Raw genomic sequence first — 15,952 nt, 5'->3', positions numbered from 1 at the left:
TATCAGTATCAGAGCATCGTCTTGTAGTGAAAAAAGAAGATTCTAACGTTTAACTATAACGTAACCAATTGTATAGTCTAAATTGATTTTTCAGCTCTTAAAAGCAAACTGCCACATAAGAATATCAGGGAAAATAATTCTTTGAAAAATTTACGTTTTTTTGGTATTCCAACAATATTATAAAACCAAAAAAGCAATACTTGCCTGTATGAATAGTTGTGAGCAAGAATCTGATGAGCAGCTCCCGAAGGTGAGATGATCCTCTCGTTAAAATTACCTGCCTTATATACTTGAGTCCCTCTTTTAAAATTAATTCATAAAGCTAAGTTTAATTATCCGATTAAGATTAGTAACTAATTCAAGTGTTCTCAAAAATACAAGATCCGTGAAATTAACTAGGATTTCTAGTTTTACACCTATGGCATATGTTTATAAAAATTTGAGATCACTTTAGGATTATAATATTTTGGGATTCAAACTATCGCTGTACAATGGCTTACCAGCATCAAATGGTTTTGGTTGAAAACAGTTTCCCTTCTCGTCAACCAACCGTCTAGAACTGCCTATCTGCAACATATCTAGAATGAATTTATAATTAATGTAAACGGTGTATTCTAACAATTTGTAAGTGGGCGGTGTACAGTATGTGTGGTCTGATGGACAAATTATGTGTGTGTGTGGGGGGGGGGGTGACAGGGGGATGGGCTGACATACAATGTGTAGGTCTGAGGTATGGGGGTATTATGTACAATGTGAGGGGTCAGACGTACATTTACATCACATCCCAAACACTGTTCTTCTGACCCCACACATTGTATATCTGACCCCACACATTGTATATCACACCCACACATTGTATATCACACCCCACACATTGTGTATTACACCCCACACATTGTATATCACACCCCACACATTGTGTATTTAACCCTACACATTGTGTATCTCACCCCACACATTGTATATTACACCCCACACATTGTGTATCTCACCCCACACATTGTATATTACACCCCACACATTGTGTATCTCACCCCACACATTGTATATCAAAACCCACACACTGTATATCACACCCCACACATTGTTTCTGACACCACACACATTGTATATTAGTAACTGATGTATATCAGTCTCTAACACAATGTTACCATCAAGTGGAGGAAACGTGTCATAAAACAACACAAAAAATGTCACGCTTTTCTTTTTAGTAATTTAAATAGTAGTGTATAATTTATTTTCTACTTTTTAGTGCATTATTATATAAAAGCTTGTTATTAAAACGTTTTTTATGAAAAAAATTTTAACAAGCTTGGTGACCTTCACAAGTCTACACATTCTTTGCACACCCACACAGTTTTCTCCATACCCACGGGATGTAACTCATTTTTAAAAAAAAAAGAGACGTCGAGCCCTCACAATAATTAAAATAATAACGGTGTTAATTGTTATTGTATTTTTAAAAATTACCAGTAGAAAAAAAATCAATTTCACCTGTTACTGACAAAGCGTGTCTAATCTACAACGGTTGGTTGATGAAAAGAAATTAATAAAATTCTTATCCAAAACCTTTTGATATTGGCTAGCCACAGGGGCGGAACTACAGTGCCGCCAGACCCCGCAATGCGGGGGGGGGGGGGAGATCCAGGCCGTTTTGGGGCCCAAGGCTGACCATAATTAATTTTTTTTTAAATTTTGAATTTAATTTTCGTGCATTTTTGCTTGATATTTGGTTCGTAAAAGAAAAACACTGTAGCTGCGGTACGATTATCTTTATTTTACAGTCACTATACCACGCTCTTCCGCAAAAAAATAAAATCCGTTACACAAACTACAGTGTAAAATATAGGCAACTCTTCAAATTTGAATGACTTCTGTGACTCGTTGACCCCCTTTGATAGCCAAATAGGGGACACGTAACTGTTTGACCGACCCTCCAAAGTGTACTGTGGCTGATGAGGCAGGGGATGGGGACCAAAAATTGGGCTAAAAAATTGTCGTCAATTTTTTTATATATTTAAAAAAGTTATTTATAGTTGTATTTTTAACCATCGTCAAGGATGAGTTCTATTTTCCTACAAACAATCACACGCTGTCGCCGGCAAAATTCTTTTTAAAAAAACAAAAAAGTCTATAGCACGAGAAGACGCTACATATGAAGTGGGCTTTCATGATGCGCGGTTCTTCTTTGCGGCATTAGCTAGGGACCTGAAATCCATTGTACATTTTTTAATGTTTAGATGTGTTTGTGATAGTGGTTGAATTTGTATCCTGTACTATCTGTTATCCTACAAATACTAAAAAATAATATAATACTAGAAACTACAGTTTTATATACGTTTACTTGTTTTTGCTTTTACAAGAAATATCAAAGTAAGCTTTAGAGACCTACGAGCCGACCCGCGGTGTACCATACGCCGCTATTTAGTTGTTTTTTTCTACTTTTCAGTAATTCATAATTTTTGAATTCGACAGTACCAATGCTGCCACTGAAAATATTTGCTTTAAAACACTAAACCCCCCGCCCCCCCCCCCCCCCCTTGAAAGCAGCCTCCTCTTAGTTACCTCCTCTAAGTTAAAAATCGTTTCAAACTAAATTATCTGCCCCTAATAGCCGTCACCAAACCCGGCTTGTAAACATTTAGAGTGAACCACAGCTCACCTGACCATGTGAGGGAGGTGGGGGGGGGGGGTGGAAGCGATAGAGAGGAAGAGATGGGATTGCAAGGCGCGCTTGCAGATTGTTTTCTAACGTCTACCAGAAGAGAGGTATATATATATAGATACTTGGAATTATCTCCCCTGAGTAAGTTTTACAATGAGCGATGCTGACGTAAATAGGCGTTTTGTTGTCTCTTTGAAGTTTTTTCCCGAGCCGACCCCCTCCACATCCCTCTTTCTTAGCCCTCGCGAGTATCGAGTAGATCAATGTATCGTTTATGAATTACTTCCTAACCGTACATTCACCACTTCAGCACATTTTGTCAGACACTAGACAGCACTAGTCAACAGATATTAATTTACGTGCATAGTATTAGGCACATCCAATTCACAAAACAGGGAAGGTAAGATTAATTTTATATAATTATGTAGAAATTAATTAGAACGTTTAGAATTAATTGAACATTATTAATAGTCAATTACTATTTATAAATGACGTAAATTAGGTGGGGGGTGGGGGTTTGGGGGGGGTCTAGCTTTTTGTTAGTCGTTAAAAAATGTGACGTTATTTGTGGATTCCACCCCCCCCCCCCCACCCTCCCCCAAATCAGAAGGTTATCGGATGCGTGAGCTGGACACATACAGTTGTACATGTGAAAAACATTTTTCTGTCTATTATGCATTACTGCAATATTCACCCAATCGCCATGAAAACTTGGGAAGCTGTTGGGTACAGCCCCGCAAAGGTTTCTGTCATAGGCCTAACGGAAATATGTGATTTAGCGCCCCAAGATCCTGCATAAGCGGATGGGGTTACTACTTGAATCCACCGGCGGCAGTGTCATCCTGAGCGCCGTCGCCGAGGGACTTACAGCATGTCTTGGCTTGTCTAGTTGGTAGTGTGGACAAACCCGCGCCCTAAGATCAAAGACATGAACTGCCGACATTGCTTCTCACTTGGAAAACTGAATGGGGCCAGCTCCTGTGTTGGTAAACCTCTGATTAAATCGTGTACCAGATGGAAAATTTGTAAAAAAAATTTATAGCGCCCTTTGTTTTCCATATATATATATATATATATATATATATATATATATATATATATATATATATATATATATATATATATATATATATATATATATATATATATATATATATATATATATATATATATATATATATATATATATATATATATATATATATATATATATATATATATATATATATAATATATATATATATATATATATATATATATATATATATATATATATATATATATATATATATATATATATATATTTATATATAGGGTCCCAAAAAACATTCTGCGGGGGGGGGGGGGGGGGGGGGGCTTTTTTTCCTAGTTCCGCCACTGGCTAGCCAGTGAATCACCAAGTGTTCTCAATAATACAAAAATCGATACATTTTTAAACACAATGTTAGGTTAGATTTGCCTGTTGCCCCTCCTGGGACATAGACCGCTGACAAGATCTTTCCATGCGTCTCTGTCCAGGGCTAGTCTCTCCAATTGTCCCCAGGTATATCCAATCTTTGTGGTGTCTTCTTCCAGGTCACGTCTCAAGGTCTGCCTTGGTCTGCCTCTCCTCCTCCTGCCTTGTGGATTCCAGGTGAGGGCCTGTCTTGTTATGCTGGATACAGGCGTTCTGAGTGTGTGGCCAATCCATTTCCATTTTCTCTGGTGGATCTCTACTTCAGCTGGCAGTTGATTTGTCCGTTGCAATAGAACATCATTTCTGATGGTTTTAGGCCAGCGAATTCTCAGGATCTTTCTGAGGCATGAGTTTATAAATGATATTATTTTATTCTTATTTATAGCAGTTATTCTCAATGTCTCGGCTGCATAGAGTAAAACAGGTTTTACTAGTGTGTTGAAGATCCGGATTTTTATTCCAAGGGTTAAATCTCCGTAACCCAAACATTTTTTATCCTTTAGCTTACTTTACAATACAAGACTACTCTTGCCTTGCCCGTCCTTATTTTTATGTCGTCTTCTGTCCCACCCTGCTTATCAACAATACTTCCAAGGTGGGTGAATCTATCGACTTTTTTTAGGGCTTCTTCTGCCAATATTTTAGGGGTGCTGTTTGGTGCATTGACTTTGAGAACTATACTTTTCCCTCTGTGGATGTTCAGGCCCAGGCATGTAGAAAAATTTGCAACCCTGTTGGTTTTATCCAGCATTTGCTGTTGTGTGTGAGAAAGAAGGGCCAGGTCGTCAGCAAAATCCAGCTGGCTCCACAGTGTCCACTGTATACCGTTTCACGTTTTCTCTGTTGACATCTTCATAATCCAGTCTATGGCCAGCAGGAACAGGAATGGTGAAAGTAGCCAACACTGTCTTACTCCAGTCCGTACTGGGAAGGCCTCTGAAGTCTGTTGGCCATGCACTACTCTACATTTCAGACCTTCATATGAAAACATAATAATGTTGACTATTTTCTGTGGCACCCCATAGTGTCTCAACAATTTCCACATTGACTGTCTGTCTAGGCCAGTAGTTCCCAAACATTTTTCGAGCAGCGACCCCCTTTTATAAAAAAAATAAGTGACCCGCGACCCCCATAGAATTAAAAAGTCGAAATTAGTGAGGAAATTAATATGCACTAAAATATGACTTTCTAGTAGACTTTCAATATTAATTTATATTGATAACTGTTTTAATTCGATTTGTGAAATTGAATGCCTATCACTAGCCTCAACATTCGCGGTTGAGTTTTGTTAACGCCAACCTCATGTCATTTTCAGCATTTAATTTATTTCTTTGTTTTGTTTTTAAACGGAGAAGACACAAAAGGAATTAAAACTTGAAAGGCAATCGATTTCACGTTTGGTTATAAACGGTGCATACTACACCAAAATTGTTTGAGCAGTTTTTCATTTAACACGATACGTGACGCGGAATCATTCCGCAAATTTTAGAATTCATCTTGTAATTCATCGGGAATGCTGGCAACATCAAGGAAAGCCGAGAATGGGTAACGTGTCCATGCAGATTCTTCTTCTTTTAGCTCAGGGAAAATAACGCCGCAGTTCGTTTTCAAGAGATTCAAGATGCCCAGAATACACTTTCAAATTTTTATTTATCTCACAACCAGATTCATCTACCACACTGCAGAGTTTCTCAAACAGGGCAATATTTCTAATATTTATTTCTCTTCGCAAATTGTGCAGCTTTGACAAAAATGCCAAGAGATTATCATGAAAAGAGATAATATTCGTTCATTTTCAGGTTACGCTTATGTTACTGTTCAAATTTATCTGCTTAGGCTAGGTATGCTACTCTCTCCAACCATTCTTTGTCGTTAAAGTATTTGAAAAAGTCTTGTCACACCCCACACATTGTATATCACACCCCACTTATTGTATATCACACCCCACACATTGTATAACACAACCCTCATATTGTACATCACACCCCACACATTGTATATCACACCCCACACATTGTATATCACACCCCACACATTGTATATCACACCCCACACATTGTATATCACACCCCACACATTGTATATCACACCCCACACATTGTATATCACACCCCACACATTGTATATCACACCCCACACATTGTATATCACACCCCACACATTGTATATCACACCCCACACATTGTATATCACACCCCACACATTGTATATCACACCCCACACATTGTATATCACACCCCACACATTGTATATCACACCCCACACATTGTATATCACACCCCACACATTGTATATCACACCCCACACATTGTATATCACACCCCACACATTGTATATCACACCCCACACATTGTATATCACACCCCACACATTGTATATCACACACCCCACATATTGTATATCACACCCCACACATTGTACATCACACACCCCACATATTGTATATCACACCCCACACATTGTACATCACACCCCACATATTGTATATCACACCCCACACATTGTACATCACACACCCCACATATTGTATATCACACCCCACACATTGTACATCACACACCCCACATATTGTATATCACACCCCACACATTGTACATCACACACACCACACATTGTATATCACACCCCACACATTGTACATCACACACCCCACATATTGTATATCACACCCCACACATTGTACATCACACACCCCACATATTGTATATCACACCCCACACATTGTACATCACACACACCACACATTGTATACCTGACCGCCGCGCACTCACAATAATTAAAACAATATCGGTGTTAATTTTAATCATATTTTTAAAAATTACCAGCAGAAAAAAAATCAATTTCACCTGTTACTGGCAAAGCGTGTCAAATCTACAACGGTTGGTTGATGAAAGGAAATTAATAAAATTCTCATCTGAAACATTTTGATAGTGGTTAGCCAGTGAATAACGAAGCGTTCTCAAAGTAATTCAAATATCTAATACATTTTTAAACACAAGGCAACGTTTAAAACACAACATTTACCATATGTGCGTGTGTATCCAAGTGAGAACCTGCAAATAAATTGAGGTGAAATTTATTATCATTTTTATCATAAAAATATTCGAGAACAAAATAGTATATTATATTCAGATAATTATTTTTAATGAAGAAATCATTTGTAAATTTTTAGCTGTTCATCAGAATGCTGCTAAATTTATATCTTACAAGGAAGACAAGTATCTTATTAACTTTTATGTTGATGCCGTTTACATTGTCTATAGTCACCATGTAACTATTTCTGATGCCGATGACTTGCACAGTACCTAACATCGCCAACTGAATCGTTATATAGTCAGTATTTATTCCAGATTTTTTTTCTCCGGGAGGGGGGGGGGGCGCTGGATATTTTCGAGGAGGTGGACTAAAACGGGAGGGTGGGGGGCGGACACAGGGTAAATTTATATATTTTCTATATAAATTTCCATTTCGTCCGGGAGGGGGGGGGGATGCCTGAAAGAAGGATTCCCCCCCCCCCCCCCCCCCCCCCCCCGTCACAACAAATTTTGAGTTGGTTGAATACTGATCTTGCCTTGCCCGTCCTTATTTTTATGTCTGCTTCTGTCCCGCCCTGCTTATCAACAATACTTCCAAGGTAGGTGAATTTATCCACTTCTATTAGGGCCTCTTCTGCCAATGTTATAAGGTTGCTGCTTGATGCATTGACTTTGAGAGCCTTACTTTTCCCTTTTGATTTCCCCCTATTGATGTTCAGGCATGTAACAAAATTAGCAACACTTAATTTTATCTTGCTATTGCTGTTGTGCGTGAGAAAGAAGAGACCATCCAGCTGGCTCCACAGTGTCCACTGTATACAGAGGCGTAGCGAGAGGGGGGGGTGCGGACCGCACCGGGTGACACCATTTAGGGGGGAGGTGACACCAAGGCAAAAAATAGCAAAATATATAGAGAAAAACTTGAGGGGGGGTGCTAATCGAAAACTTGGGGGGGGGGGGCGCAAATCTGAAGTTTGAGGGGAGGGGGGGGGTGCAAATCGAAAACTTGAGGGAAAATTTGAAAGTTTGTCCCCGGAAAGGGTCGCTACGCCTCTGGGTGGTGACACTATTAAGTGCCGCACCCGGTGACACCCGACCTCGCTACGCCACTGACTGTATAACGTTTCACTTTTTCTCTGTTGCCATTCATAATCCAGTCTATGGCCAGCAGGAACAGGAATGGTGAAAGTAGGCAACCCTGCCTTACTCCGGTCCGTACTGGGAAGGCCTCTGTAGTCTGTTGGCCATGCACCATTCTACATTTCAGACCTCCATAGGAGGACATGATAATGTCGACTACTTTCTGTGGCATATTATAGTGCCACAACAATAACGTCACCGACTGTCTATATGGGCTATCAACGGTCTTCTTCTCGAAAACTTTGAAATTAAATGTAGAGACGAGTTCCACTCTTGGGTTTGTTCAATGTTGATGTGATCGGTGGAGATTTAGTCTGAGTCTAAGCATGATCTTTCCTTTCTAAAGTCCGCCTGTTGATCTCAAACTTGGGGGGTCTATCCCTTCCTTTCATCGTGTTTAATAATAATCTGTTGAAGACTGCCTGAGATGGATCGCCGTTCTTTTGGGAACTTTATGAGCAGTCCCTCCTTCTATTCCTACCACAATTCGTTCATGTGTGGTTGAAGTAGTGCGATACTTGTTTCAATATCTGTCAGTGCATCTGCCTGTATACCATATAGGCCTATTCCTGGAGATTTCCAATTTTTCACTTCAGCTGCTTTATGTATCTCTTCTTTTGAAGGTGGGTTACAGTCTAAGGGAAGATCACTTTCAGCTGGTGGTATATCTTGCGAGCACTCTGGTCTTGGTCTAATTAGTTTTTCTCAGAAAGCCTGTATCCAGCAAAACAAGGGAAGACACAGAACAAAATTGAGAGTTATCTTTGAAAAGTTGTGTTTGAGCTTCTCAACATTTGATGAAAAGTGAACAGGTCAATATAGTTTTGTGTACTAGTACTTCAGCTGAGCTACTTTGAAATGCTTAATTTTAATATTGTATATTAGACTTTATCCCTGTTGCCTGCTATGACTACTGAGTTTTTATAACACTCATTAAATTATTAACCTGAACATTGATCTATGATGATATATTTTTAAAACCTGAACATGGATCTACGATATATTTTTAAACCTAAACATTGATTTATGATGTTTTTAACCTGAACCTTGATTTATGATAATTTTTAAACTTGAACATTGATTTATAACACCTTTATAAAACTAACATTGATTTATGGCACCTTTATAAACATGAACAATGATCTATGACACCTATAGAAACTCAAACATTGATGTATGGTATCTTTCTCAACACAAACATAAACATTGATCTACACCAGGGGTCTCCAAACTACGGTCCGCGGGCCGGATGCGGCCCGCGAAGTCCTCTCATCCGGCCCGCGGAGATCTTTTTGTCCAAGGAAAAATCATTTGTTGGTGAAGATGAGGAGCTTTGCGCAGATAAATCAAAGACATGCCTGAAAGAAACTGGCCCCCGAACTGAAATTTGATAGTTAATGTGGCCCTCGGACTGAAAAGTTTGGAGACCCCTGATCTACACTATCTATTTAAACCTGAACAAAAAAATGTTTTCATACAACTTTATGTTTAAATAATTAATACTGTTAAAAAGTGTACACCATCCATCCATTAGGCAACCTGCCTTATATCAAATTATAAGACCAGAACAGACAACATGAAGTTGAGAAATCTGATAAAATCACTTTATTACAAATTAATTTTATAACATGAGCAATTAGAATCACTTAATTACAAATTAATTTTATAACATGAGCAATTAGAATCACTTAATTACTAATAACTTTTCTAAAATGAGCTAACCATTCTGAGACCTTACATCGCTCACACTTAAAACATAATTTTTCAAATCATTTAACCAAACAAACATACACAGAAACGTATGAATAGAGTATGTACAAATGAAAGTTTAGGATGAGTCGCCGAATCATTAACCAGAATCCACAATTTTGTCTTGTGCTGTTTTTTGACGCAACTCTTCCCGCACCTGCATGGATTGACATTTTAGAATTAAATTCAACCAGTAAAACATTGAATGTTGAAATGGATAAAATTAAAACTGCTATCTGATGCTAAAATAAAAATAAAAACAGAATATTTAAGGAAATTCTACAAAAAATTGTATCAATGTTAAAATTAAGTTTATTAAGAATGAAGAAGAAGAAAGAATGTTAAGCAGGTATTGCTATCCTAACCCTAGGATCTCTGATTTTAGAAAATTCTACAAATGATTGTATCAATGTTAAGCTGGTATTGCTTCCCTTACCCTAGGATCTCTGATTTTATAAAATTCTACAAATGATTGTATCAATGTAAAGCTGGTATTGCTCCCCTAACCTTAGGATCTCTGTTTTTAGAAAATTCTACAAATGATTGTATCAATGTTAAGCTGGTATTGCTACCCTAACCCTAGGATCTCTGATTTTAGAAAATTCTACAAATGATTGTATCAATGTTAAAATTAAGTCTATTAAGAACGAAGAAGAAGAAAGAATGTATTGTTAAGGGCATGGGCGGGTGTACTTTTCGTCATAAATCCACTAAATCATCGATTTCCCACTTTTACTTGATCTATACAGAATAACCATCGTTGAATCTAAAAATGACATTGTTATGACCCTAAAAACGGTATTGATTTATGAAAAACCGGGTTCAATGTAGTGTGTTTTTGTTTAATTTTTTGGTAAAAATAGCCATTTTTCGACCTAGAAAAGTACTATTAGGCTTCGCGGAAACCTAATGTGTTTCATATCAATGGAAAGGCCGTGACATCCTTTCTTTATTTGTTCTAAAATTAAATGACCAATCAAAATACCTATTTTAATGTGATTATTTTTCTACGTCATAAATTTGTTTATTTTACTCAGTCGGGTTTTTCCTGTATGCAAATTTTTTACCTCAATTTTTTCATTGGCATACAACTGCGGAAGCTAGTTAGCGATTGGTCGTTTCGCTTCGGAAGTAAACATTCCCTTAGTTTCAGCGCGTTGCTAAGTTTGATTTAGTTTTGTTTCTCTAAGCTTCTGTGAAATACTTACATTATTTTAACATATAATTATTTCAATTAAATATACTATTAACAGTTTAGATTAGTTTGTGTGAATTATCATAAGCAGTGAGACGATTTAATTTGTTTCTCTTTCGATAATGGGTAGAACAAAACACTCGCTAAAAATAGATACACACAACTAATTTACTAAAGCTAGGGCACGTCCGAATGCAACTGATTGCAGCTACCTTTACTCAATCTAGCACTATTCAGACAAGCACTGGTGCAGATGTAATATGCACATTTACTAAGAAACTGCGACAATGTAAGACACAGTTTTTACGGACAGAAGAAAGCACTGTTACATCTAGTACTGGTAGTGCTAATTGTAAACCACAGCCATGCAGAATTATTGTCGAATGTGATTTGTTTCTTGATGTCATCAATACATTTCCTCGCCCACTGTGATGTAGTGGCTACTATTGATGAAAAAAGTGTAAAGGGTTTGCTTCAAGCATGGTGTGGCAGTAATAAAAATGTTGTAAACCGTAAGTATACAACTGCAAAAGAATCCAGAACAAGGCCTTTCACCATAAACAAAGACATCGTCTTATCATAATTGGCTTTAGACATGAGACCATGCAAAATATACTGCTGTTTCTGCGATAGCATAATTCAATTTTGGGCCCAGGCATGCTATGGCATTGCTGTCAAAAGAAGGAAACCATAGTCGAAGACCCAGTGAAGGACGCCAAAAAAGATGCCATGACAACAGCTTTACTACAGCTCTAGGTAAAACAAAGAGCGCCAGAAAAAAAGAAAACTAACAGCTGAACAAGCTCAGAAGGTATATATTCAGCAGCACCATACTTCAGGCTATAAATGTGGTCGATTTTAGTGACATACAGCGATAAATTTTCATTTTTTGCAACTTTTTGTTAGTTTTTTGCGTTTTTCTCAGTTTGATGTTTTTTTGTACAATTGTTGAAATAACTTTGTTAATAATTATCAGAACTGAACTAAATTTGCTCCAGTTACTCTTTATATATGTTCAAATAAAACTGATAGAACACTTTTGGAATTTTTGTAAAAAAAAAATTTTTGTTGTTGAAATAGTGAAAAAATTGGACGAAATAATGAAATTTTTACAGTGATGTTTGAAAAAAAAAAGTAAAAAAAACCATATTTTCTTTTTTGAAAATGTAATCTATCAGAAGTCTTAAACACATGTGTCTGCAGACTATATTAAGTTTTCATGAAATTTGTACAAACCATTTTTGAGTTATTTCCATTTAAAAATCGTCAATAAAATCCAATATGGCCGCCGTCACCATGGCAACGGAAGATTTAAAAAATTAAAAAAAATATTTTTATGCTTAACTCTTTGAGTTATAACTATTAGCCAAGTATTACATCTTTAGACTCGGAAATAAGGAAGTTGGTACTCATCACCCGCCCATGCCCTTAAGCAGGTATTGCTACCCTAACCCTAGGATCTCTGTTTTTAGAAAATTCATTAAGTAATTGATCTGCTGGTGATAGAGAAGGTAACATTTTAATTAGCAGGTGAACCAGTAATTAATTACCTGCTGATTGAGAATGTTAAAAATGTCTTTACAGCCTGCCATAACTTGATCCATGACAGGTGATAAATAGTCTTCATGAAGCCTGGAGTTCATCTCTATGAAAACAATCTAATTGTACAAAAAAAAAAAGATAAAAAACATTTAAAATATGTTTCAATATTATGATAAAATAAAACAGATTTAAGTATACAGTTTCTGTATACAATTGTTTTTGTTCTCTATTTCATCTGAGAGAGCAGTAAAAAATCTGCTTGGGTATGCCTGACTAGAGATAATCTTAACAACAGAAACATCTTTCAAAATAATAATGTATTAGTTGTATGGAAGTAATTTCAGTTAAATCGAATATGAAAATTTAAAAATTATTCATACACTCTCTCAAGATAAAGTGTCATAAAAAATAGAATTTCTAACCCTTAAAGTCTCGATCTTTGATGTAAATAGTTATAAATTTTAGATACAAAATTGATTTTAAAATTTTTAATTAGAAACCAGTTTTAGTAATATAAATGTATCTGTATAATAATGTTGTATGATACTGAATTTATTTTTTTAAACAGAAAGTAAGAAGGAACAGAATGTCACTTTCAAACTCTCCTTTATCTTTTAAAATTTCATGAATAATATAAAGTATCTCAAAGAGAAATAATTTTAGATTCAGCAAAACAAGTTGTAAAATATTTACCATAACAGGATAACTCATCAATTCCTAACAGATCAAACCAACCATGCAGAAATAAACCCAACAGACTGGGTAAACTGCCACTCACCTGATCACACCGAGGTAAAATTGCCATAATAATCTCAGCTCCGGCACCTGACTCTTCAAGATTGTTTATGTCCACTATAGGGGTATCTCTCACATAGCTCCCAGAACAGGCAATGACAAAGTCCTTCATTGGAATACCAGCATCTATCAGGGCTAAGGTAGCAGCATTGACACTAGCACAGTAGTTACCCCCATCTGATTGCAGTACCTGAGATAAGCAAAAGCAGAATCTATAAAATATTGACAGAATCTTAAAGGATAAGTATCAGCAAATTAAGTAGGCCTAGCTCACTCTTGAATAAAATATTTTTATTTAATCTCTATGCTATAGTAAGGTAGTCTGAATTTTAAGATGTTTACTAACTTTAACACAACTGAATATAAAATCCTGTCCTTGCTAATAGTAAGCCCGATTACAATTTTAAGATCTTATAAACTTTGAAACAAACCTCGATATAAATGTCTAACTGAACTTTAGGGTAGAGGTCAGTCAAAACCACAGCATTGAAAGTCTGTTTTAAATGTGCAGTCATCTCCAGGGATTTCCTGTCTCCTCTGGGTCTTCTTTTCCTGTCTTGGGTACTGAATGTTGCCATACTATACTGACAGTTGATTAACAATTTATCATGGAGTTGTTTGGATTTGCCACCTCTGATCTGAAAAGAAGAAATCTCACAAATAATCTTTTTTTTTTTACATTTCAAAACTTTGAAAATTCATATAAAAAAACTACTTGGCCTAGGGCCAGATTAGTTTAGAATTTAGAATGATAATTTTTGTGCATTTAGAGATGGGTTATAATTTTCGAAGTGACTACTCGGAAAAAGATTTTTCGCCCCAACATCTCCACCTACTCTAGTCGGCAAAAGATAGTTCTGCGCATGCGCAATGACTAGGGTTAGGGTTAAGGCTAGGATTAGGTTTAGGGATAGGGTTCTGCCGTTGTAAACACACGCATGCGCAGTACCACCGAAAACATCGCAGCGAAGGCAAGTCGTAGTTTCTCTTCATTATGCATGTGTACCTTTTACCGGCTAGCATTGGCCTATAATTTTACATAAAGATCTATCAATGCATATTGTATAGGCCTATTTAGATCTATATAATAACCAGAGATATTTCCCAAATTTGCCTACTGACTCAGAAGATATTTTAATTATTATTTGCTAAAAAAAATCAAAATTCTAGCGGCTAGCGGGCTATAAAACTATAAATAAATTACCTCGTGAGGACCATAAACAGCTGCAAGAACTTTAGTGTTTCCTTGTTCTAAGTATGCAGACCCATCAGCTTGCTTAAAAACTCCTTTTTTAAAACGTATCCTTCTAAGTTCATTTGGCTTTCTACCATCTGTTCGAAAGCCTTGATCAGACAGAAGTTCCATGCCAGCCATTTTAAAACAATTACTTAGAGTAAACTCCCTTTGCAAAAGGTTTTAGAATATCGAAAACTAACAGAAAAATTCGAAACATTGTCTAAAAAGGTTATCAACAAATTATAATAAAAGGAATACAAATAACTTAATGCCTTAATTAGATGTTATTATTTAGATCAATAATTGTTGAAAGTTTTAATTATTTGTTATGCGCATTAAATTTTAAATTTAATAATAAACATTTAACTATGCCAGTATGTAGGCCTAATAGGAAAATAACTGTTTTCCAAAAAAAATTCATAAAAAACGTTTTAATAACAAGCTTTTATGTAATGATGCACTAAAAAGTAGAAAATAAATTATAGACTACTATTTAAATAACTATAAAGAAAAGCGTGGGTCACTTTAGTATCTATTGGATACCTTTACTAATGTTAAGGAAGACACCCACGCTTTTCTTTATAGTTATTTAAATAGTAGTCTATAATTTATTTTCTACTTTTTAGTGCATCATTACATAAAAGCTTGTTATTAAAACGTTTTTTATGAATTTTTTTTTCAGTACTTTACATGTTTTATTTACAATAGAGTTACATGACTAAAAACCATTGCGCGCCTACTGAACATCACGTTCAGTAGGCGCGAAATGGTTTTTGAACGCAGCCATTGAAGCTATTGAAGGTGATGACGCGTGTGGTGTGGTTGGCTAGACATGCCTACTAATTCGGTCCAAATTTTTATTAATTCATAAAAAATTAATTAGGCATCCAATTAAGTCAAATTTAGTTTCAGATTGCATTGTCTTCATGTCTTGACCCACGTGCTAACTGTGAATCGTATCGGTCAAGTAGAACTGTCCGAATTTTCACTCCTGCGTTTCTGTCTAGACTGACGACTGACGACTGACGAGGAAGTGAGTTAAATAAAAGCTTGTAAAAAAATTCATAAAAAACGTTTTAATAACAAGCTTTTATGTAATGATGCACTAAAAAGTAGAAAATAAATTATAGACTACTAT

General features: G+C 36.2%; 1 protein-coding gene across 1 annotated transcript; it reads right to left on the bottom strand.

Annotated features, from left to right (window-relative positions):
* Nucleotides 1-9,939: 9,939 nt before the first annotated feature.
* LOC131956690 (exosome complex component RRP41) lies at nucleotides 9,940-14,971 on the bottom strand. Its single transcript, XM_059321241.1, has 5 exons — nucleotides 14,782-14,971; nucleotides 14,009-14,215; nucleotides 13,561-13,767; nucleotides 12,791-12,898; nucleotides 9,940-10,202 (listed from the first exon to the last, which is right to left on the bottom strand). Exons 1-5 carry the CDS (start codon nucleotides 14,950-14,952, stop codon nucleotides 10,146-10,148), a joined length of 750 nt encoding a protein of 249 aa, XP_059177224.1. The 5' UTR covers nucleotides 14,953-14,971; the 3' UTR covers nucleotides 9,940-10,145.
* Between the last annotated feature and the right edge of the window lie 981 nt (nucleotides 14,972-15,952).

The sequence above is a fragment of the Physella acuta genome, unplaced genomic scaffold (genome assembly GCF_028476545.2).
Source record: "Physella acuta isolate Inbredline_101_S28 unplaced genomic scaffold, ASM2847654v3 ptg001170l, whole genome shotgun sequence".
Taxonomy (NCBI): Eukaryota; Metazoa; Mollusca; class Gastropoda; family Physidae; genus Physella; species Physella acuta.
This window is presented reverse-complemented; position numbering and strand designations above follow the sequence as displayed.

Coding starts and splice junctions, on each gene's coding strand:
- LOC131956690 (XM_059321241.1), bottom strand. CDS start 14,952: ATGGCTGGCATGGAACTTCTGTCTGATCAAGGCTTTCGAACAGATGGT. Junction 13,768..14,008: donor AGTTAGACATTTATATCGAG/GTTTGTTTCAAA, acceptor TGCTTATCTCAG/GTACTGCAATCAGATGGGGG. Junction 10,203..12,790: donor TTAACATTCTCAATCAGCAG/GTAATTAATTAC, acceptor CAATCCATGCAG/GTGCGGGAAGAGTTGCGTCA.